The 22,860-nt window shown below is 51.1% G+C and overlaps 1 protein-coding gene across 1 annotated transcript; it reads right to left on the bottom strand.

Moving 5' to 3' along the window:
- Positions 1–1,364: 1,364 nt before the first annotated feature.
- Positions 1,365–21,932, bottom strand: ALDH4A1 (aldehyde dehydrogenase 4 family member A1). Its single transcript, XM_048519347.1, has 15 exons — positions 21,815–21,932; positions 18,086–18,179; positions 17,428–17,520; positions 16,604–16,651; positions 16,033–16,188; positions 15,099–15,248; positions 13,969–14,043; positions 12,610–12,797; positions 11,429–11,502; positions 9,534–9,730; positions 7,900–7,947; positions 5,782–5,934; positions 4,566–4,687; positions 3,784–3,902; positions 1,365–3,030 (listed from the first exon to the last, which is right to left on the bottom strand). The coding sequence occupies exons 1-15, from the start codon at positions 21,856–21,858 to the stop codon at positions 2,918–2,920; spliced, it is 1,674 nt and encodes a 557-aa protein (XP_048375304.1). The 5' UTR covers positions 21,859–21,932; the 3' UTR covers positions 1,365–2,917.
- Positions 21,933–22,860: the final 928 nt, after the last annotated feature.

A 22,860-nucleotide genomic window follows, 5' to 3' on the forward strand; every position in this document is an offset into this window, starting at 1 on the left:
GGCAGGCTGCTCACCACTTCGGAATGCAGGGAGAAGAGCCCCCCCAGGACATAATCCCCGGCCAGGTGAAAATCAGAAGGGGGAGTCGTGGGGGAGCCCCCGGCAGCCACCAGGGCCGCAAGGCAAGCAGCCACGGCTCCCAGAAGCATCATGGTGCCAGGGAGGGCGTGCTCATGGCGGCAGGGGAAAGAGACAGCTGGGCCTCTTCTCTGGGTCATTTCAGACCCCCTGGCCAGGCCGGGGCTGCTTTGTACCCACCAGGGGAGTGGCTCATTTGCATGTATTTGCATTCCCTTCACAGGCTGCTGCTCCAGCACAGGCACGGAGAGAGCAACAGGGGGACAGCTGAATGGCAGGAGGCCAAGTTGGTGGTTTGCATCAAGGGCTTCTAATTGTTTGGGCTGGGAGGGGTCACCACAACCCCAAAACCTCTCCGGGCTTGCTCTCTTCCACCTAAGGTTGCCAACCCCAAGGAAGGGCCTTGAGGTCAACCGGCATTGCAACAGACCTCTTGACAACAGAGAACCGTTATCCTGGAGAAAATAGCTGCTTTGAATGGGGGACTCTGTGACATTATAGCCTGCTGAACTCTCTTCCCAGAATCCCCAGGAATTTTGCAGCCTGGAGGTGGCAACCTTCTATGTTCACCACTATCTTTTAAGAGTGCAATGTCAAAGTTAACCCAAATAAACTCAAAATCACACACGTTGCACTCTGGCTGTGTCCAGTCTTATATATTGATCTTACATATAATTAACTTAACACTTCTATTTGTCCATGGACTAAGTGATTATTCATGTTTAGTTACAAGAGTTGGAAGCCTTATGCTGTATCTTTAAGAACTTTGTTAGAGAAATAAGGAAATGTAAATACAAATAGAAGTGTTAAGTTAATTATATGTAAGATCAATATATAAGACTGGACACAGCCAGAGTGCAACGTGTGTGATTTTGAGTTTATTTGGGTTATAACCTTCTATGTTCCACACTAGGGGTGGCCAACCTATGGTGCTACAAATGTTCATGGACTACAATCCCCATCAGCCCTTGCCAGCATGGCCAATTGGGAATTGTACTTCATGGACATCTGGAGCTCCATAGGTTGGCCACCTCTGTCCAACCGCACCTATGAACTGACATTTAATCAGGGGCCCCAAACCAATCTGCTTCGAGATTTTCATTTCCCCAGATCCCAACCTCAAAACCACCCAGGCTAGATCTTCTTTCGCCTCTTCATGCAAACCTGTGGCTGGCTGGCTGAGCCAACTGATCTCGCATTTGCATGCGTGTGGAGGGGAGGGCATTCACTTTTCATGGGCTCACCATTGCCTGCAACGGCTCGAAATAAGGGAAGCCTGAATGCCATTCGGAGTATTATTTTTCAAATCCTTTATTAGCAGTAGAGACCGAAGGAGCACAAACAGCCTGTCGCAAGCAACATCCTTCTGCATCCACCTAGTAGACGTTCTCCCAGGGAGAAGCTGGTAAAAACATACTTACTATGTAACAGGCCCAAAGGGAATCAGTTTTACTTCTATGTAACCTGGGAGTTGGCTGATCAAAGGAACGGGAAGTTGTGCCCCCAGCCCACGAAGTAAACCTAGTGTTGACACTTTCCGCTTGACACAGCAGCCACAGAACGTCCTGAGCCGGGATAAAACTGACACAAAAGGGCACTTTGCAGAGATGCCAAAGCTCCGGTTTGTGCAATAAAAGGTCTAGAGGACCGTTCTTCTCGGAGGTTTGAGGTTTCTACCCTTCTGGGCAGGGCAGGGCAGGGCCTCGCTGGTACCCACACAGCCATCCCAAGAGCAAGAGAACGGCTGTGCAAGCAGAAGGCACCAGATGAGCAGTTTAACACGTCTGAGAGACAGGAAAGCTCCCAGCTTCAAACTGTAGGAAAAGGAGTTTGAGGCCTTCAAGCCAAGGTCACTCCGTGGACTCTGAGGATTTGGTGGCTCCAACTTCATTTCCATGGCCACTAGCAGCTTAGCACCATGCGCACGTGGAGGACACACAATCCATTTCAGCACTGCATTTTAACCAGTAGTCTTGACGTAGGCGAACAGCCTCAGTGTTTGAAACTATGCCTGTGTTTCTTATCCAATCTTTAAAACTGGTATCAAATTTTCAACACACACTTTTGCTAGTTTTAAAGTGCTGAAGCCAAAACGCAGGCCAATAAAACCGCTGGACTACCTCCCTTATTAAAACATTATCCAACCATGCCTGAGCCCGCAACATCCATCCCTTTTTTGCTTAAGGAAAGAGCTGTCTTGCTCAGAGCCAAAGAGAAACACCCTGTATTGACCAATAGGGAAAGAGTGCTATTTTGGAGACAGCCCCACCCAGAAACTCATGAGATTTCAGCTTGGCCTTCTTTCCTGCTATGAACTGCTGTGATTCTCTTAACATTATTTCCAGTTCTTGATGGTTCTTCGAAGCAGTTACAGCCTATTCCTTCCATCGGCACATTTGATGTTTGCAGGGAGCCAGCTTGGGGTGAGCAGGCAAACCCAATTTTGCTGAGTCCTGTTTGCTGGAGAACCAATCCCCAAATTGGGGGTGCACCATTTAGGATGAGCAAAAGAGGGGTCAAGCATTTTAGGAACTCAGATCTGCCTCAACAGTAGTTCATTTGGCTTGATTCAGAAATTCATCCGGACCTCTTCAGTAACAATGGACGCAATGTAAACATCTGGGGTGGTAGGACAAATCAGTTTTGTTACCATTAGTCGAAAGACTCTCCAAGTGAGGACCTGGTGTCTGAAGTGATGCTGGGGATTGGGGAAGAGATGCAGCTTATACATCCTACTGTGCATCTTCAGAAATGGGCTACGGTGAAGCCTGTAACAGGTTGGCAATCGCGCCAGTAATACAGCCGTGGCATTTGCCAGAAAGGCACTGGGGAGGGGGCCTCACTGCATATATGGGTACTTCCAGTCCCCCAAGGGCACGTGAGTCTCCTTGATGGCCAGGGGAGATGTCCAGCGCAACACATAGAGACGGCTCCCAGGCTTGTCGTTGGTTCCTGTTTACAAAAAGGAGACATGAATACTGGTTGTGGTGGGTTTCCCGGGCTGTGTGGCCGTAGTCTGGTAGATCTCGTTCCTAACGTTTCGCCTGCATCTGTGGCTGGCATCGTCAGAGGTGTATAATGAACACAGTGTGTAACAGACTTCTCTCTGTGGTACACCTCTGAAGACGCCGGCCACAGATGTGGGCGAAACATTAGGAACAAGATCCACCAGACCACGGCCACGCAGCCCGGAAAACCCACCACAACCAGTTGAGTCTGGTCATGAAAGCCTTCGACAATACAGAGAAATGCATACACCCCGTGTTCTGAAAACAGAAACTTATTTTTAGAGAAGGCAAAGAAAAGTGGTAGACCTCCCCCGTGGCTCTGGAGAAAGCCACAAAACTTCCCAGTGCAAAAAGGTTAGCAGAGACAACCATAGTGGCTAAGGCAGGGGCTTCGTTTGGTTCCCAGAACCTGGTACTCCAAAAGTATACTGCCTCTGAACAGGGGATCAGGTCCAAAGGATCCATCTACTCCAGCATCTTGTTTTCAAAAGTGGCCAACTGGGTATCTCCAGGAAGTCCACAGAGCAAGCCACAAAGTCCCCACCACCACCACCACACACACACACACCCTGTTTGACCTCAGCTGCTGAAATTGACATGCGTGCGGGCCCCTGACCTTTGCAGTGAGGGAGAAAAGCCTCACATATACACACACACACCCCCCCGCAAAATGTCAGCTTCTTTTGCTAGACCGTACCTGAGACACGAGCACCCCCGAAGGGCTGCTGGGCTACCACTGAGCCGGTCGACTTGTCATTGATGTAGAAATTGCCCGCTGCATTGTGGAGAATTTTCCTTGCTTCAGCAATCACAGCTCTGAGAGAGAGGGAGAGACAGACAGACAAATTAAACACCTCAGCAGTATGGATCGATCTATCTCCCTTGCATTTTTATCTCTTTTTTCCCTCAAGGAACCTAGAGTCGTGTACATGGATCTCTTCACTGTTTTACCTTCTCAACAACCCTGTAAGGTCCCCCAGTGAACTTCAAAAAGGGGGGGGGGGTTGACCTGGAACTTCCTGTTCCCGTGGTGGCGAACCTTTGGCACTCCAGATGTTATGGACTACAATTCCCATAAGCCCCTTCCAGCATGGCCAATTGGCCATGCTGGCAAGGGCTGGTGGGAATTGTAATCCATAACATCTGGAGTGCCAAAGGTTCGCCACCACTGTCCTATTCCATTCCTGATGCATGTCCTGATCTGGGCCAATCAGCTGGTGGTTTGAGTCACAAAGTTAAACCATAACTGGACCCTCTGTTGGAGGGGGGGGGGGAAAGAAGGACAGGCCAGCCTTGGTGCACCTGGGCTCAAATCCTGAGAAACCTCCGAGGACCTTTGCGTGCAACACACATGCCCCAAATACAGCTCCTTGCAAGCAAACGGCTCCAAGACACACACAGCCCTGTGGCTGTAATCACACCCCTCAAACACCTCATCAGGCACCTTCAGTGGGGATGAAGGGGGGCGGGAGGGCTTACTTATCCTGGGCAAAGACTGCCCCCGTGAGGCTGTAGGGAGAAGTGTTGTCTATTAGCCGGAGGACGTCCTGGTATTGCTTCTCTGGGTACACATAGACTGTCAGGACAGGGCCAAAGATTTCCTGGAGGTAGAAATCAAACAAGGTCAGGAGGGTCTGCCTCACGAGACGAACGCTCCTGAAGGCGGCACGAATTCCTGCAGAGCCACGAGGGGTATTTCAGAAGAACGTGTTTCTTCCCTAATGCTTAACTGGGTGGGAAAAGAGGCAAAACCACGGATGACTTTACACACAGAGAGATCAAATCCTGACTGAACTCTCCCTAGGAGCTAAAATGGCCAAACTGAGGCCCCTTCCGCACATGCAGAATAATGCACATTCAATCCACTTCTGCAATTCCTTGAAAGTGGAGTAAAATCCAGCTTCAAAGGGCATTGAAGGCGGATTGAAAGTGCATTATTCTGCATGTGCGGAAGAGACCTGAGGGTATCATTCGGTCACATTATGATAGACAAGAGTCCCTGAAAAAGACAATCATACTAGGAAAAGATGAAGGAAGGAAAATGGTTGTGTAAAGCGTAGGAGGGGTTTGGAGAGAGAGGGAGGGTGGGAGGTGAACACAGAGTGGAGAAAAGATGGACTCAGAGGGGGCCCGAGACCAGTGGTGGGATCCAAAAATTTTAGTAACAGGTTCCCATGGTGGTGGGATTCAAACTGTGGCATAGCGCCAATGGGGCTGGCCAGGGCACGACAGGGGCGTGGCCGGGCATTCCGGGGGCGGGGCATTTCTGGGCAGGGCTGTGGCAAGAACGCAGCCGCTGCGCCGGTCCTTGGGCGGGAAATGAATGCACGCAGGCGCAGGCTGCCACGCACGCCGGTGCACCTCCTGCCAGACTGCTTCAAGTTCTGCGCACTACTGCTGAGAGGAGGGGCGTAACTAAGGCAAAAATCATGTGGCAAAATCACCAATTAGTAACCCCCTCTCGACACACACAAATAATTAGTAACCTACTCTCGGGAACCTGTGAGAACCTGCTGGGTCCCACCTCTGCCCAAGACCCCCCTCCCAGGTGGTGGAATGGGAGGAGAGTGTTCCAAAGCTCCCTGCAGATCACACAACTGATGGCCCCACCTCTCTCCCCCATGGAGTGTGAGGGCTATACCACACCTAGAGTTGTGTGTGAAGGGGGTGCAATCACAGCTGCCTCAGGGCTCACCTCCTGCATGATGGGATCTTTCGGATCCTGGGTTTCAATTATGCACGGCTGGACAAAATACCCAACGGTGTCGTCGCATTTACCCCCAGCAAGGACGTGGAGCTTGGGGGAAGTCTCGGCATGTTTGATCCACTTCTGGACGCGCTTGAAAGACTGGAAGGAGCAAAGAAAACAGCGTCTACCATCTGGCCCGTGGCCTGGGCAACCTCGCCTCCCCGCCCCCCAAACACACACAGCTTACCAAGACAAGAGAGGCCCAGATGCAAATCCCCCCTCCCCACTTCACCCCCCCCCAGACTAGTCAGCCACATTCAGCTACCTACCTCACAGGGTTCTTTTGAGTCTAAAAGGGAGGGGGGGAGGAACCAGGCACTATCCAGGGTGACTCCTTGCCTCTGAAACGCCCTCCCCTTTAAGACTTACCTGTGCCTACTTCTCTTTCTTTTAAGCACCAGGCCAATGCCGTTTTTCCTACCTTGACTTTTGATTTGAGGGTTTCTCTTATTAGCTTTTTAAAGGACCTGTTTTGGTTTTATGGATAGGGTTTTTTTTTAATGTTGGTGTCCAAAGGCTTCTCTTGGGATTGTCATGCTGTTTTAACAGGAGCCTTGAGTAGAACTCTGAATTAAGACAGCATAGAAACATCCTATATCAGTGATGGCGAACCTTTTCGAGAACGAGTGCCCAAATTGCAACCTAAAACCCATTTATTTATTGCAAAGTGCCAACACGGCAATTTCACCTGAATACTGAGGTTTTAGTTTAGAAAAAAACAGTTGGCTCCGAGGCCTGCGTTACTCGGGAGTAAGCTTGGTGGTAGTCGGTGGCTTTGCTTTGAAACAACCGTGCAATTCTTCCAACAGGTGAATCATGACCCTAGGAGGGTTTACTCAGAAGCAAGCCCCATTGCCAGCAACCGAGCTTACTCCCAGGTAAAGAATCATGCTTTAGTTCTTCACATGAAAATCAGTGGGGTTTAACAGCGCTTAACAGGGTTACCTACACTGCTTCCCCAAAATTAGGTCTTAGGTTTAATGCTAATAATCAAGCCCGGCGGCCCAGGCCAGCCTAGGTGTGTGTGTGTGTGGGGGGGGGGGGGGGTCTGTTTGTGCGTGCCCACAGAGAGGGCTCTGAGTGCCACCTCTGGCACCCGTGCCATAGGTTTGCCACCACTGTCCTATATAAACGAAGGTATGCTGCCCTGAGGTCCTCAAAGGAGGGAAGAAGGAAAAACACAATAGATAAAAGTTCCAGTGATCCATAAAAACCACCAGAAAACAGGAGAAAGGCCTAAAACCACTGACAATGAACAGCTGGTCAAAAGCAGGATGAGAAAAGGACGGCTGTCAGCACCTTCCTAAAAGCACAAGCTGGGCCAACCAGGAACGTCTCCTCTGGGAGAAATTCCACAGCGGAGGGGCTATGGCCAAAAGAGCCCAGTTACCAATCTCAGTTTGCAAAGTACCCCCTCAGGGTCCCCATAAATCACCTGCAACTTGATGGTTCTTCTCACCACCACCCAGACAAAGTTAATCTTGCTAAGAAAAAACAGAGGTTAAAAATATAATCCAAGATCTCAAGAACAGGGCAGATGAGGGACCGGCAGCCATGTTGAGTGCCAACGGGATGCTGGGAAATGCAATGCACTTCCCAGCAATCCCGCGTTTGGCCCCCAAACCTGAAGGGTGTGACAGGAGATCAGCTCCATTCAACAGGAGAAGCGGAAGACTTCAAAGCGTTCCCAGGGCTGGGGAGGAAAGCAAAGGGAAGGGGGGGGGGAGAGAATGCGGAGGAAGGCGGAGGCAGCAAGGTTATCATTATTGACAGATGCCTCCTCTTAAGCTGTGAAAATACGTTTTTAAAGAAAGCATTTGCCGGCTCAGCCATAATCTCAGCAGGGTTTCTCTCGGCAAAAGGGAAGTAGCGGAGCTCAGCTCCTGAGAGGTGGAGATAGCGGCGATGGGAGAGAAGTCGTAGAAAGAGCTGGGATGCGGAGCGCAGAAGGGAATCAGGGAAAAAGGAGCCCAGAGCCCAGGCTGCGGAGGAGGAGGAGGAGGGTGCGGGGCACACCACCCCAGGTAGACAGGCCCTCCGTGGGGGTCAGGATGAGGCCCATACCTTCTGGTCGATCACAGCAGAAAAAAACGTTTCAAAATCTTCTACGGGCTAGAGAGAAAAACAAAGAAGAGAAGCAGTGAATGGCACAGCGTTGCCCACCCCTCAAACGCCCGCCAATCAGTCCTGATACTGACTATCCAGACTTATGTCACTGAAGAGTCAGGGTGGTATAGAAGGAGGGATGAGCAGCGGACAGAAACTTGAGTTCAAATCCCCACTGGGCAGCAAAGCTAATCATTCTTACCCACCGCACAGGGCTGTTGTGAGCCTACTGTGTGGAAACCGTCACCGTTGCTACCCTGAAGGAACCAGAGAAGCAGTGTCTCCTGTTCTAAAAAAAATATCGCTACGAAAGTCACCACCAACCGTTGGCAAGCCAGGCAACACTCACAAAAAATCGGCACAGCGTCACTTTCAACTCGTGCCATGCTTGAGAAACATCTGGGAGTTGAAGACCCCAGAATGGGCTTGGCATGGGGGGGGGGGGGGACGACAAACAACAGGCATTTTGCAGACCTGCCAGGAGGAGGCGCTCTCTCTAAAGCCTCTTGAAGGGGAACCATAAGAACATAAGAACAAGCCAGCTGGATCAGACCAGAGTCCATCTAGTCCAGCTCTCTGCTACTCGCAGTGGCCCACCAGGTGCCTTTGGGAGCTCACGTGCAGGAGGTGAAAGCAATGGCCTTCTGCTGCTGTTGCTCCCGAGCACCTGGTCTGTTAAGGCATTTGCAATCTCAGATCAAAGAGGATCAAGATTGGTAGCCATAGATCGACTTCTCCTCCATAAATCTGTCCAAGCCCCTTTTAAAGCTACTGGGTGGGGCAGTCGGCACAGAGGCTTGTTTTGGAATTCTCTGCACTGTGGAATTCCTACCAGGGAGAGGCTTCAAAATGCTCTAGCGGACGACGTTTTCTCTCTGCCTGAGTCCCTGGAGATACAGCGCAGAGCTAGAATGGGCAAAAAGGCAGTAAGACCCCAGAACTGGCCTGCCGGAAAAACGGGGCTCGTCCCTTCCCTGAGCTGCGGATGGTTCCCAGCCAGTCCTGGGAGGGGCCCTTCTCCGCCCAAAAGCCAGGCAAAAGCCAGCCCAACAGAGAAGGCTGAGCCAGAGGAATCCCTGAACCTGCCCAAAGGCAGACTGGTGGGGAAGATCTGTGTCTCGGCAGCTCTGCACAAACTTTGTGTGCAAAGGGGCCCAGGGGTGATTCTCGGGTCTCTCCAACCTCTCATTCCTCCGGACCCTGGAGAGTCCCTAATCGCCAGAATAAATCTGAGGCTGATCCCTGGTCCAATTAAAACCGGCTAGATAGAAGGCCGAGTGGCTCTCTTCCTTGAGAGTGGGGTGGGAACTCAATCCAATATCTGGGGCATGTGGAGGCAGGAGACCCTTTTCAATTAGTCCGTGTCCACAATGATTCCTTCGGCAGAACTACTACAAGTTAATTTCTAATCACACCCACCGAAAGGACAAGCAAGAGGACCGGGGGCCGGGAGGGGGGCCACCGAGGGGAGGGAGAACCAGTGGATAAAGCCGCTCCTTCAATAGGTATTAGCAGCCAGCCCGCGCAGTTTCTAATCCCATCAGCCACCCGCCGAGCAGCAAAACCCTTCAGCGGGCGGGTGGAATGCTCACGTCTCCCACTTTGATCTTCTGGTGTTCCTCCAGGAGCATGCCTTTGATGCGGGGCCACAGAGAATCGGGGGCGTAAAGGCGAGAACAGGCTGAGCACTTCTGGCCGCCGTACTCGAAGGCGGAGCGCAGCGTCCCGCTCACCACACTGGGCACATCGGCCGAGGCGTGCACAAAATGGAAGTTCTTCCCGCCACATTCTGAAGAGGAAGGCAAGAATTAGGAAAATGGGGGGGGGGGGAGGTAGACACCCACTTCCATGTCAGCCTTGAAGGGTCAAAGGATGGGGCACATAAGAACATAAGAACTAGCCTGCTGGATCAGACCAGAGTCCATCTAGTCCAGCTCTCTGCTACTCGCAGTGGCCCACCAAGTGCCTTTGGGAGCTCACGTGCAGGAGGTGAAAGCAATGGCCTTCTGCTGCTGCTGCTGCTCCCGAGTACCTGATCTGTTAAGGCATTTGCAATCTGAGATCAAGGAGGATCAAGATTGGTAGCCATAGATCGACTTCTCCTCCATAAATCTGTCCAAGCCCTTTTTAAAGCTATCCAGGTTAGTGGCCATTACCACCTCCTGTGGCAGCATATTCCAAACACCAATCACACGTTGCGTGAAGAAGTGTTTCCTTTTATTAGTCCCAATTCTTCCCCCCAGCATTTTCAATGAATGCCCCCTGGCGCAATTTGTGGGTGGGCACCTGAACATTATCAACATTAAAACTCTTGAAAAATTCCTGCCTTATCAAGCTGCCCAAAGCAGCTGTTGCATGGGCTCCATGGAATACACAGAAATTAAGAAAGCTCTCCGGCGCCAGACCTAAGGCCCCACAAAGAGAGAATTCTGCTTCGCACTGTGGCCAGCTAGAAATCTCAGGAAGTCCACAAACAAGCCATGATCTTCTCCTCTGTGGCCCTAACACTGAACAATTAGCATTCACAGGTAAACTGCCCCTGTGCCTGGAAGTTTGTTGATTTATTTATTTATTGGATTTTTGCTCCCCAGATTTTTACTCCCCAGAGGGCTCCGGGTGGCAATACAACATCATATAACTCAACTACACACAAACAACAATAAATAGCTTAAAACACTTAAAAACAGTTAAAAACACTTTATACATTATGAACAATTTGAAGCAGACAAGATAGTGATTTTAAAACTCTTAGATCCCAGGAGGCCAGTAAAATAGATGTCAGCCCGGCTAGCCTCTAGTAAAAGCCCAATTTAAAATATCCGGCTTACAAGCTCTGCGGAAACTATGTAAGTCCCGAAGGGCCCTGATCTCATTCGGAAGCATTTTCCACCAGGTAGGGGCCAGGACAGAATAGGCCCTGGCCCTTGTCGAGGCCAGCTGGATATTTTTCAGGTCAGGGACAGCCTGAAGATCAGAGGGACCTAGTAGGGTAATATAGGGAAAGGTGGTCCCTGAGGTATGTGTTCAAATCCCTAAGTTCCATGTAGACATCATGGCCAACAGCCCTCGGTTGACCAACTCTCTTCCATGAATTTACTTGCTCCCATTTTAACACCGTCAGCTGGTAGCAAGTTCCACAAGTGGAAAAAAGGACGTCCTTTCACATGTCTTGAATTCACTGCCCACCAGTTTTGTTGGGTCACCTCAGGTTCTCACGGAAGAGGGAGGAAAGGCTTTCTCCCTGTTTTCCCCAAGTGACCATCATAAGTGTGTGAAACTCCCCTCTGTGTCTGGAACTAGACAGATGGACCATTTTGACTACCAGGCCATAATTCATGTAATTACAGCCACCACATACACCAGCAGTCAAGAGAGGTAACTTCTGCATACGTGCCACTGCCGTTTGGGAACGGGAAGAGCAAGAAGAACTACACATCTTTGCACTTGAGAACAGAGATAAAAACACACACACACACCCAATCCTTACCTCCAGCCAGCCGTGGGAACGTACGGTATCGGTCCAGATTTTCAGAGACCTGTTTCCAGAGGTGCTTGAAGGTTCTGAAAAGGGGGAGAGGCAGACAGTGAATGGGACACAACATGGGCAGAAGAGGGAATGGGGTTTTTCATCTCTACCGTTCCCAGACCCACAAGGACTAGAAACTTGATTTCTCCCTCCCCCACTTGTAAGGAAATCTCAAGTCAGTTCACTTGGAATGCTAAATTCTCTTCTTCTTTCCCTAACTTTTTTTCTCAGCAGGTGCTTTCTTCCTCCGGGGGGGGGGGGGGGCAGGACTGTTTCTACCCCACCCTGTCCCTCTCCTGCTTCTGCTCACCCCCGGCCTCCGATTCCGAAGGCTGCAAGACTATTAAAAAGCTCAGAGGCTCTGCGAAACCTCTAACGTGGCTACGGATGGCTGCACCTCTCGCCTCTTAAAGATGGGGAGTTCATAAATTAAGCACCAGTGAGTGGAACTCCTGGTGTGAGGCCATTAGCATTTTTATTGTTTTGAAAAGCAGGGGTTTGGTCACACTTGGAATCAAAAAGAGGGGGGCGGGAGGGGACACAAGGGAGAACGGACTGAATCATCTCTCTCTCTCTCTTGCTTTCCCTGTGCAGCTACAGACAGGAAGTAGAAATTCATAAACAGGAAATGCAGCAAACATGACTTTCAGCAGAGGGATGGAATCTCATCCTTCCTTTTAAAAACAGAGAGGAAGGGAAGAAATACTTTGGCCCAAGTTTGACGTCCCACAATTCTGGATTGTTTCTTACCACTTCCAAAAACGGATGCCTGATAAAAGTGTGGCTAACGCACATTCACTGATTTGTATGATTCTAATATCAGAACAAGGACTATGACCCAGCTGCAGAGAACCTGTTTTGTATGCAGAAAGTCTTGAGCATGAAGCACAAGGAAAGGCGGGTTATAAATGCTTTACTTAATACATGAGCAGAGCCCTCGGGAGCTCCTGTTAAGGGACCTCAGTGCTACTGGACTCAAATGCAGCTCTTATAAAAACCAGATCAATATGTATCCCAGCATAAAGACATTTCTACGACATTTTGCTGCACCCTCTCCAGGCTTCGACAAACGTTTCTGACCCCTCCCCATAAACAGCAGTAAGCAGGCTCCCTTGAGCGGGCTCCCTCCAACCCTCACTCACGGGACACTGCCGGTGAAGTTGAGCCCACAGAAGTGCTCCGAGGCCGTCACTGTGTCTCCGAAAACAGGGCCATCGGCTGGGACAAACTGAATAATGTTGGGAGGGAGGCCGGCTTCCAAGAGGAGCTTGTAAATGGCGTAGCTCGACAGGATCGCCGTGTCACTGGGTTTCCAGAGAACCACGTTACCCTGGGGGAGAGGGACAAAAATTCACAGCATGCCTTTCCTGCAGGCTGCTCTTGAGACCCCCGAGGAGGCCAGATTGATGTTATATGAAAGCAAAAACACTGAACGTCCTCTAAAGGTGAGGGGAGATGGAGTGGGAATTCTATCCGGGTCTCCTATTCGGTTAACTCAGATCCATCCTATTCGGTTAACTCAGATCCATCCTAGAAATCCAAGCAAGCCTCAGCTCTAGAAGAAGCTGCGAGGAATTTTTCTGGATCAGGTCAATGGTCCACTGAGTCCAGCACCATTTCCCACAGTGGTTAACCAGCTGCCTCCTAAATGTCCTCCATGCAGAGGCCAAAGAATTCCCCTCTTATTTCCTACCCTGGCAACTGGCTTACAGAGGTATATTGCCTCTGGCAATGGAAGCTCATTCTGGTATCACAGCTAATAGCCACTGACAAATCATTCTCCTGCATGGTGCAAACTTCTTAAAGCCATCAAAGTTAGCATCAGAATTTCTGGCTTCCTATGAAATTGTATAAGGTTGTTCTTTTGTAGAAAGAAAGAAAGAAAGAAAGAAAGAAAGAAAGAAAGAAAGAAAGAAAGAAAGAAAGAAAGAAAGAAAGAAAGAAAGAAAGGAAGGAAGGAAGGAAGGAAGGAAGGAAGGAAGGAAGGAAGGAAGGAAGGAAGGAAGGAAGGAAGGAAGGAAGGAAGGAAGGAAGGAAGGAAGGAAGGAAGGAAGGAAGGAAGGAAGGAAGGAAGGAAGGAAGGAAGGAAGGAAGGAAGGAAGGAAGGAAGGAAGGAAGGAAGGAAGGAAGGAAGGAAGGAAGGAAGGAAGAGCCCGCAAATGTTTCTCTTCTGATTCTCAGGCTGTCAGGAGGGACCCCCACAAATCCCCCACAAAAAGAGCCGTTCTCCTTAGGAACAGCCAAGCACCACTGGAAGATACGGACGCTCATCATCAAAGCGGGAGCCACCAAAGTTATTAGCCATCCTCATATGAATTTCTGGTTTCCTCTGAAATGTTGTGAAGTTGCTTTTTTAAAAAAAAAGCCCTGAAATGTTTCTCTTTTTATTCTCCGCTCGCCTTGCGGAGGGGACCCCCAGACGGCTGGCTCTGGCGACAGATCCCACGCGAAAAGAAGCGCAGCCAAGCCCCACTGGAAGATACGGCATCCCGGATGCTCACCATCAAAGCCGGAGCCCCTGCCAGGTTTCCTCCGATGGCAGTGAAATTAAAGGGAGAGACGGCAGCAACGAAACCCTGCAGGAGTGGGGAGAAAAGGATAAATTACACGGTGCAATTGGCAGTCTCCAAAGGATGAAAAGCTTGTCGAGGAAGAGGCGGGACCAAGACGCCAGCCAGCCAAGGGCCCGGCCGGAATGTCATTAGCCTCCATCCTATAGGAGGTAAATTTCAAAGCAGCACAGAAAGCCTGCAAAAGGGAGACGGAGTTCCGAACTCTCATTTTTATTTTTTTTAATCTTTGGAAGGGGGTAGGGGAGACGTGGCTGGCCCTCAAGACTGTGAAGAAGAGCCCCGAAACTGGGGGAAGAGGGGGCGAATCCCTCCTCTTCGACTAGCAAAAGAAGAGATGTTAACTCAAACAACTGAATTGTTTGGAAGGACAGGAAATGCCCCAAATTCAGGGTTCTTTTTTGTAGCATGCAAGACACACAGCCCTGCTGATAAGGAGCCACCAACCACAGACAGTGAGATTCAGAGCAGTGGGCACATCAGGAACTGGGCCTGCCTCAAAGAGCTGACTCTGGGCCATCTGGGAAGAACGAGGGCCCAGGAAGTTCCCCATGCTGCCCCGGTTTCTCCAGGAGGTTGGGCGGGGGGAGCTAAAGAGACAGGCGCAAGCACAGGGGTTAGGAGGGGGGAACAGAAGGCCGACAGCAGGGATCACCGGGCAGGTATTTGGGGCAGAGCTGCCCAAGGAATTTCAGAGTGGGGAAGGTGAAAGGAAGTGGGGAAGGAATTAAGGAATATGTGATGGCCACCAGAGGAGAGCAACCCTTGGGATTTCTTGGAACCAGCCATTAGGAGGAAAGTCTGTGTTGCTCCATCCAACCTGACACCACTTTTAAGAACTTAACAAGCCGGCCAAGACCCTTTATGAGGGGAAGTCCAACTCTAACTACCTTGCAGTGTTGTTGTGAGGATATCACTGTGTGTGTGTGGGGGGGGGGTGGACCCGTGTGTGCTCTTTGAAAGGAAGGTGGGAAGAAATCCACAGCCCCAGTTCAAACAGCCCCTGCCCAGATTCAGCAGTCACAGAGGCCACGGCCCCCCAGTCCAGTCCTTCACCATACCTCCAGCCCCCGATACACCATGCTGTTGGTGCTGGGGGGCACGCTGAGGGGCTGCTCCTGCTCCAGCTCTATGGCATACTTGGCATGGAAGCGGAAGAAGTCGATCAGTTCAGCAGCCGCATCGATCTCCGCCTGAACGACCGTTTTGCCCTGGTAAAGAGAGAGTCCGCTCACAGATCACAACAGGTTCTGGAAGGGAAAGTTCCTTCACAGACGCACGAGGCACGGGCAGTTGGCAGCTAGCAAGCCCCACCCCCAACAATATCCTGCCCCAGGACTTGGCCCTTGCTAGGGAAATATATGGGATTCCTCAGCTGCACGGAGTGTTCTGTCCCAGAAAAATTTCTTTGAGGAAGCTTTGGCGGGAAGTATTTTTCTTCTGTGTAGGGTCTGATCAGTAACCACCCAAGTGACTTCCATCCAGGAAGGAATTTTCTTCTCCTCGGTAGACTCCATCCCCTTCCCTCCCACACAAAGCTGTATGGACTCTGTTCCAATGAACTCTGCAAGAAGACAAGTCTCTTAAAATCTGTATTCCCCCTGCTTCTCTTCCCCACACAGGGTGGTAAAATTAAAAACTAAATTCTCTCCCTTCTGGCCCTGTTCTGAATTCCGCCCCTGAGGATAGCCACAAAGGGTGAAACAGCTGCAGGTGAAATAATTTCTTGTGTGAACACTGCCTAAAGGTTTACCAGGGGTCTGCAACCTGCGGCTCTCCAGATGTTCATGGACTACAATTCCCATCAGCCCCTGCCACCACAGCCAATTGGCCATGAGGTGGCGGGAGGGGCTGACTCGAAGGTATCAGTCCATGGCTGAAGCTGCAGATTGCAATCTATCGGATAAACTATGGCTGCCCATCCCAGCAGCTGCTCCCACAATCCCTTGCACTGGCAAACAGGGTTTCAGCTCAGACGCACATTCCTTGGCTCACCTGCCCGATCATGGTCTTCGCCAGCACTTCCGCCCTCCTGGGCCCACTCAACATGTCAGCTGCTTTGAAAAAAATCTGGGCCCGGTCTTGGATGGGCCGAAGGTCCCACTCCTTCCGTGAGGCCACTGCGGCATTGATGGCTTTGTTCAGCAAGTCCTGTTTGGCAGGCAGAAAAGCCACGTCGCAGTACTGCCACTGACAGATGACACTGGGCTTTCCCAAGTGCTCTTCCTGCCCCCCACCCACCAAATCCTGCCCCTTCCATCCTGCACTCAGCTCTGGCCTCCCAGGTACTCTGCCCAGAATCAGCTAGATTTTCAGCACCAGACCAAAGCCTTTTTATCAACCACAATCACAGACTCATGCAGACACACAACAGAGACCCTCTTTTGAAGAGAAGTCCGTCTGCTACAGCTCTTCATCAGGAGTGACTGAGCAACCCAATCACATCTGATGGAGAGAGGGGGATGAAAGAATTATCAATTTCTGCAGCAGAGACTGTTTGGTAGGGAAGAAGGAGTAAACCACACAGAGACGCAACAGGCAGGCTCCTAACTGGGCAGGTACTCACCTTATCCGCATAGCAGTACTTGGCCACTTTGTGTGAATGCTTAAAAGGCTGAGGAGGAAAAGGAAACAGAGCTAGACTGCAGGCTCAGTGAAAGAAAGAAAAAACCAAGGTAATTCTGCAGTCCCCAGAGAGAGTTTTACCAACTGCGTTTCATCAAAAGCTAGATTACAGTGCATTATTAAGAGATTATAAAATGTCTTAATTGCTAACATTAGTGAGGTTTTGCACTCTTTTCTGTAGTTTGCTAGTATGTTTAATAAGATGACCTGAATGCAACCTTGGGATGGAAAACATCAGATACATTTTAAATGGAAAAAACCCACAAAATCAAATTAATCGATCATCTGCCAGGCTGCTGCCGAAAGGGGACTGCTCCAGACTCCAGCCTGCTTGCAAATGCACCTGAATTTCCAGTCCATGTCTTTTTTTAAAAATCCCCTATGCCAGTGGTGGCGAACCTTTGGCACTCCAGATGTTATGGACTACAATTCCCATCAGCCCCTGCCAGCATAGCCAATTGGCCATACTGGCAGGGGCTGTTGTAGTCCATAACATCTGGAGTGTCAAAGGCTCACCACCATGGCCCTATGCAGTGATGACTGCTGTCAGACAAAGAAGGGGAGGAAACGAACCTGTCAAATTAATATTACCATGTTAATTTTTCTCAACACCTAATTTTTAAAAAGTTCAGCTCTCTCTCTTTTAAAATGCTTATCGTAACAAAACATTAAAATAAAAAAATTCAGCTGCAGATTCTGACTCCCTGCCAGTTTTGGAAATCTGATGAAATCGGATGTCAGCCCTGCGCCACAAACAGGACTCACCGACACTTGATACCGCACGTCCGTCGTCCAAACCTCTTCACCCCCCACGACACAGGGGATGGCTTCGGTCTTGTCTTTCAAGTCGTTCAGGGCCTACGAAAAGAAGAAGAGTTTGAAGAAGAGTTTGGATTTATATCCCCCCTCTCTCTCCCGTAAGGAGACTCAAAGGGGCTTACAATCTCCTTTCCCTCCCCCCCCCCCAATAAACACCCTGTAAGATGGGAGGGGTTCTGAAGAGCTGTGAGTAGTCCAAGGTCACCCAGCTGGCATGTGTTGGAGTGCACAAGTTAACCTGGTTCACCTGATAAGCCTCCACAGCTCAAGTGGCAGAGCAGGGAATCAAACCCAGTTCCCCAGATTAGAGTTTCTCCCCCCAGTCTAAAAGCAGCCCCAGAAAGGGAGTGGGGGCTATCAGAGAAATGACACACAGTGGATGAAGTAAAACCAGCCCAGGTTAGACCCTCCACCCCCACTCTGCACTGCTTTTCATGACTGAAGTATATTCTAGGGATTCTGTATCTGGTCCTTTGAGATCAGGAAGGGATGCAAGAAGATGGGCCATCCAAAAGTTTATCCTGCCAGACTCAGCAATAATGCTGACAACACAAACCAGGAAGGAGGGGAATGCGATGGAGAGAATCTTCCCCACACCCTGTACCTTCTGGAGAGCCAGTCGCTCGGGGCTCCCCGGCCTGAACTCCAAGATAGGTTCGTTGGCCACCTCCACAGACACACGGTGTTGCCATCGCAGCCTGCAGAAGGGAAAAGAACCTGGTGATTCCAGGGTGGACCGATTCTCAACTTCCACCTGCTTGCGTCTAACTCAATCGTGGGGGGTCTCACAGCCTTGCAGGCCCCTCAGCAGGGAGCCAAAGGTCTTCTGTGCTTCCCCAAAAGCAGGCCTACACCTGCCAAGAAACATAAACAAGCAGCAAGTGCAAAGATCCTTCAGAGCAAAGGTGTCCAACTCTGGCCTTCCGGATGTTCACGGACTACAATCCCCATGAGCCCCTACCAGCGTGCATTTTAATTGATGCCAGTTTGCAGGTCCTGAAAACTAGTTTTCTCTGCTTGAGGCCCTGCAGAGCTGCTGGCTGTCGAAGGAGAGAGGAATGACCACCTAGGAGGGACCAAAGACCCCTGGAAGAAAATAATCTCTTCTTGCTGTCACTGCAATTCCTGCCTTGGTTTCAGAATTTGCCAATTATGTTGTTGCTCCTTATTTCAGCTGACAGAACTGCAAATCCATCCCTCCAAATGCCTGCTTTTTAAGCTCAAAGTCCAGAGTGGAGACAGCCTAGTCAGCAGACAGGACGCTCCTGCAGGTCACCAGACCCTCCTACGACCAGATGCAAAGGTTGGGCCATTTGGAGCGCCTGAGATCTGGGCAGCCAGAAGGAACTTCAGCTTCTAGCAAATTCATGAGCAGCAAGGGGAAACAGACCAGCTACCTGTGTTTGCTTTCCCCAGCCGGCGGCTCCGCCTCTTGCAGCTGCTGGCCACCTTCCTATCGCTTGCTTGCGACTCTGATAAGCTTAAACCCTTGTTAGCTCTGATAAGGGCTATAAGGGAAAGTGTGGGGTAGATAAAGAGAGCGCAGGCTCTTGTGGGCCGGACAAGAAAAGTGCACTAAGAAGGGATAAGGCTGTCCTTCAGAAAGAACTTCCAAGTAGAAAATGTCGATTTAGGACAGTGGTGCAGGGGGTGGGTGGGTGGGGGTAATATTTTCTTTGCAGGGGGGGGGGGGCTCATGCACAAACTCTTCAAATTTAACTCTGTGGCACTGTATCTGCAACAGCTGATCCACGGAGGGAGATTAAAATGCTATAAAGTAATTGAAGCTTTTTATTACGGTGACTGAGGCCCGGTGAAAATTGTGTGTTCCTGCATTTCCCTGGGCTCTGAGTTTTTGCGGTTTCTTTACCAGCCATCCGAATTCCTCGTCGTTCCACTGAGATTCTAATGATATAGTTTAGGTTCATTAAGTAGAAGGACAATTCGGCTGACTCTTTACGTCTGAAGAAACAGGTGCCAGACCACAAAAGGCTCTGCTGGAATTTAATTATCACTTTAAGCCACTTTACGCCAACTTTTCACCCAATGAAGAGTCCACAAGGTGATGAACATTAAAAAATAACTTGAGCAATTAAAAGTGCTGTTAAAATTATAAATTCTTCCAATTAAAAACACATAAGCAAACCACGTTGGAAGAAGGGCCATTAACAGTTACTGGGGGGCATGTCAGTCAAAACAAAACAGTCTTCACCCACTGGCAAAAGAAGACACACAAATCTCCTGGAGGAGAGAGTTGCAAAGATTTGGGGCCATGACCGAGAGGGCTGCTTTTTGGGTTGCTGCCTGTCTAGTCTGTGTGGCCGTGGTCTAGTAGATTATTGGAGTGCATAGGTAGGTTCATATTGGTGGAAGCGGACCTTAACCTGTATTTGTGTCAGGTGTTCACAGGACCCCCTTCTATGAGAAGAAGAGGAGTTTGGATTTATATCCCATCTTTCTTTCCTGTAAGGAGACTCAAGATGGCTTATAAGCTCCTTTCCCTTCCTCTCCCCACGACAGACACCTTGTGAGGCAGGTGGGGCTGACAGAATTCTGAGAGAACTGTGACTGGCCCACGGTCACCCAGCAGGAATGTAGGAGTGTGGAAACACATCTGGTGAACCAGATAAGCCTCTGCTACTCAGGTGGAGGAGCGGGGAATCAAACCTGGTTCTCCATATTAGCTGCCTTGGACCTTGTAAGTGAACAACAAGGGAGAAATATTTATACACCAGGACATCAGATGAGCCCAGCAGGCTATACGCCTGGGGGTCCCAGCAATCCAGCCCCCTGTTTCCCACAGAGGCCTACCAAGAGGGGCACAGGGGGCCAATGCCTCTCCCTGTTGTGCGGTGAGGGAAAGTAGAAAATAATTCTTCCTGATAAGAACACTGCCTCTGCCAGCAGAAGCTAGGTGGGCCCCAAACACACATGTTTCTGAGAAAGGTACTGGAGGCTTTCTTAGGTGTCGAGCCCCAAAGACTGACATTCCAGCCCCACCGTTCAGTTTCAAAATCTTTGACCGGATGACCCAACTTTGTGGCTGGAATGTGGGGCCGAAGGGGGGGGGCAGATTCCGCCCACTAAGGGACGGCCAGAAAAAATTCCTCCTCGACACCATCCACTCTTTGCAAAGATTCTTGGGGGGTGGGTGAGCCTTGCAAAATGCAAACTAAATGTGGTTCTGATTGGTATTTGTTTTCTCTTTTAAACACTAAGATTCTTCTGCCTGCACTTGGGGGAGGGGAGGGTGTTCTGGGTCTGAGCAAAGTCCTGAACGTTCAAGGGGTGCTGCGAGTGGCCACCGGAGCTGGGCTGCTCTGCCAATTGGGCCACCAGTTCTGCACTGGGACTTCCCTGGCAATTTGGGGCTGGGGCCCGGAGAGGGCAGGATTAGACCAGGGAGGGGCCTCAAGGGGATCTGATGCCCCCCACCTCAAAGAGGCTGTTTGCTCCAGGGGAACTGATCCCTAAAGCCCAGCCGGGAGATCAGCTGGAGCCCCAGGAGAACTCCCGGCCCTGCCAGGAGATTGGCAAGCCTCAATCCCGGGGGGGCAAGAGCCTCTCCCCAGCTAGCCCGGTCATGGCACCGGCGCCCACGACCCGAAAGCCGCACCCCAGAGGGAAAGCAGCCCAATTACGAAAGTAAAAGTCCTGTAGCGCGCGGGGGCGGTGGGGGAGAATCTAGCTGGAACTGCCTCGCCTCAAAAAGAAGGGGACAAAGCGGGGGGGGGGGGGGGCATAAAGGCCGGGCGTGGACATCTGTGTCATCTGCAGGGGGTATCCCTCGGGGAGGGGTCTCCCTAGTATTTCCCACTTGCTTTTCCGAGGTAGGGCAGCCCTTGTAGGGGCATTTGGCGTGGGACTGTGTTCCCTATAGCAACACTGCCTTGCCTCCAAAATAAAGGGGCAAACAAGGCATTGCAATAACCAGGGAGGGGGGGGGTAAAAGTAGGGCCCAGGAACAGTTCTTTCCAGAGCTGGGGGGGTCCCCTCTGGCTGGGGGAAGCAGAGAAGCCTGCTGCCCTGCGACTAGCAAAGGGGGGACCCCTCCTCGATCACACAGAAGGAAGACCCTTGAGCTCCTGTGCTCTTTAGGGGGACACCCCGAGAAGATCAGCCCACCCCCAGGAAAAGCAAGCGGAAATTCGGGCAAGACCCCTCCCTGGTAACGGGGGGGGGGGGCTTGCAGAAGGGGTTCCAGCCAAAGGAAGGGCTCTCGCCCCTCCCCAAAGGGGAGCCCCTGAAGACCCCTGGATGGGAGACTCCCCCAGACCCCCCACTGCAAGGGGGAGGCGGAGAGAGAGCGGCCCTAATGCAGCCCCCCACTCACCCCACCCTGGGCAGGGCTCTCTGCAGGAGGGGCCGCAGCAGCATCGTCCCGGTCCGGAGGCGCAACAGGGAATCCCTCTCCGGGGCTCCGCGCACGCCGGGGAAAGGAGCCCCGCAACTGGGACAGAACCATTCGGATGGGGCGGGGGGGAAGCTCCAGTTTCACTTTCCCAGGGAGGCGCGCAAAGCTGCTTGTCGCGTCCCCCGCGCTAACCTCCCTGCAGGAAAAGCCTCCGCCTGCTCACCTGCGGGCTCCCAGAGATCAGAGACCTCAACACCCTTCCTTAGCTCCGCAAATGACCCCCCTCCATGAGCGCCACATGGTCTCGTCCTTCCTTCTTTAAGGAAGGGGTGGGCAGGCGCCGCGGCCAATCAGAACCCGCCTCTGCAACGCTGCGACCAATCAGGAGGCGACCTCAAGTTGCAGCCCCGCTTCGAGGGCAGACTCGGCCAAGATGCCTTTAAAAGGGGGAGGCACGGGGAGGGGGGCTCGCCGTCCAAGTCCCTCGGCGGGTGCGCGCGCTACCCTCCCCTATCCTCGCTCCCGTGGCCTCTACAAGTGATGAGGAGGGAGCGGTAAAGAAAACTCAAAAGCACTGTTATTACCCCGCGTTTCGTAAAATTATATGTTGTTTTTTGGGTGAACTTACTGATTTATTAGATTTGTATACCGCCCTTCCTTTTTCAGGCTCAGGGCGCTTTGCAGCGTCTAATAACATGATGCTCTTGCCATTCTCTTCTTGGGTCTGGACAACTGGCTGGGAATTGCACACACACACACACACACACCTTACATCTAGCACCAGCACGTTTTTCTGCACGCACACACACTGGGGCTTCTGGCCCGCTATGAGGAGTGCCCAAGTGCCTTGGCTGGAGAGCCCATTTTCATCCCACCTGCCTTGGTTGCTGTGACTGGGGGTGGGGGCCGTATTTTTCCATGAAGTGCAAATGCAAGTATTCGTATGATGGGAGTGTTGTGGAGTTTCCGGGCTGCATGGCCGTGTTTCAGTAGCATTTTCTCCTGACGTTTTGCCTGCATCTGTG

The sequence above is a fragment of the Sphaerodactylus townsendi genome, linkage group LG16 (assembly GCF_021028975.2).
Source record: "Sphaerodactylus townsendi isolate TG3544 linkage group LG16, MPM_Stown_v2.3, whole genome shotgun sequence".
In the NCBI taxonomy this organism is placed as follows: domain Eukaryota; kingdom Metazoa; phylum Chordata; class Lepidosauria; order Squamata; family Sphaerodactylidae; genus Sphaerodactylus; species Sphaerodactylus townsendi.

Bases quoted from the DNA above. Each gene is read 5' to 3' on its own strand.
- ALDH4A1 (XM_048519347.1), bottom strand. From the start codon at position 21,858: ATGCTGCTGCGGCCCCTCCTGCAGAGAGCCCTGCCCAGGGTGGG. The intron at 18,180-21,814 runs GTGAGTGGGGGG...TCCCTTCTGCAG, and splicing joins AGAGCCCTGCCCAGGGTGGG to GCTGCGATGGCAACACCGTG. The intron at 14,044-15,098 runs GTATGGTGAAGG...CCACTCCTGCAG, and splicing joins TGGTGTATCGGGGGCTGGAG to GGTTTCGTTGCTGCCGTCTC.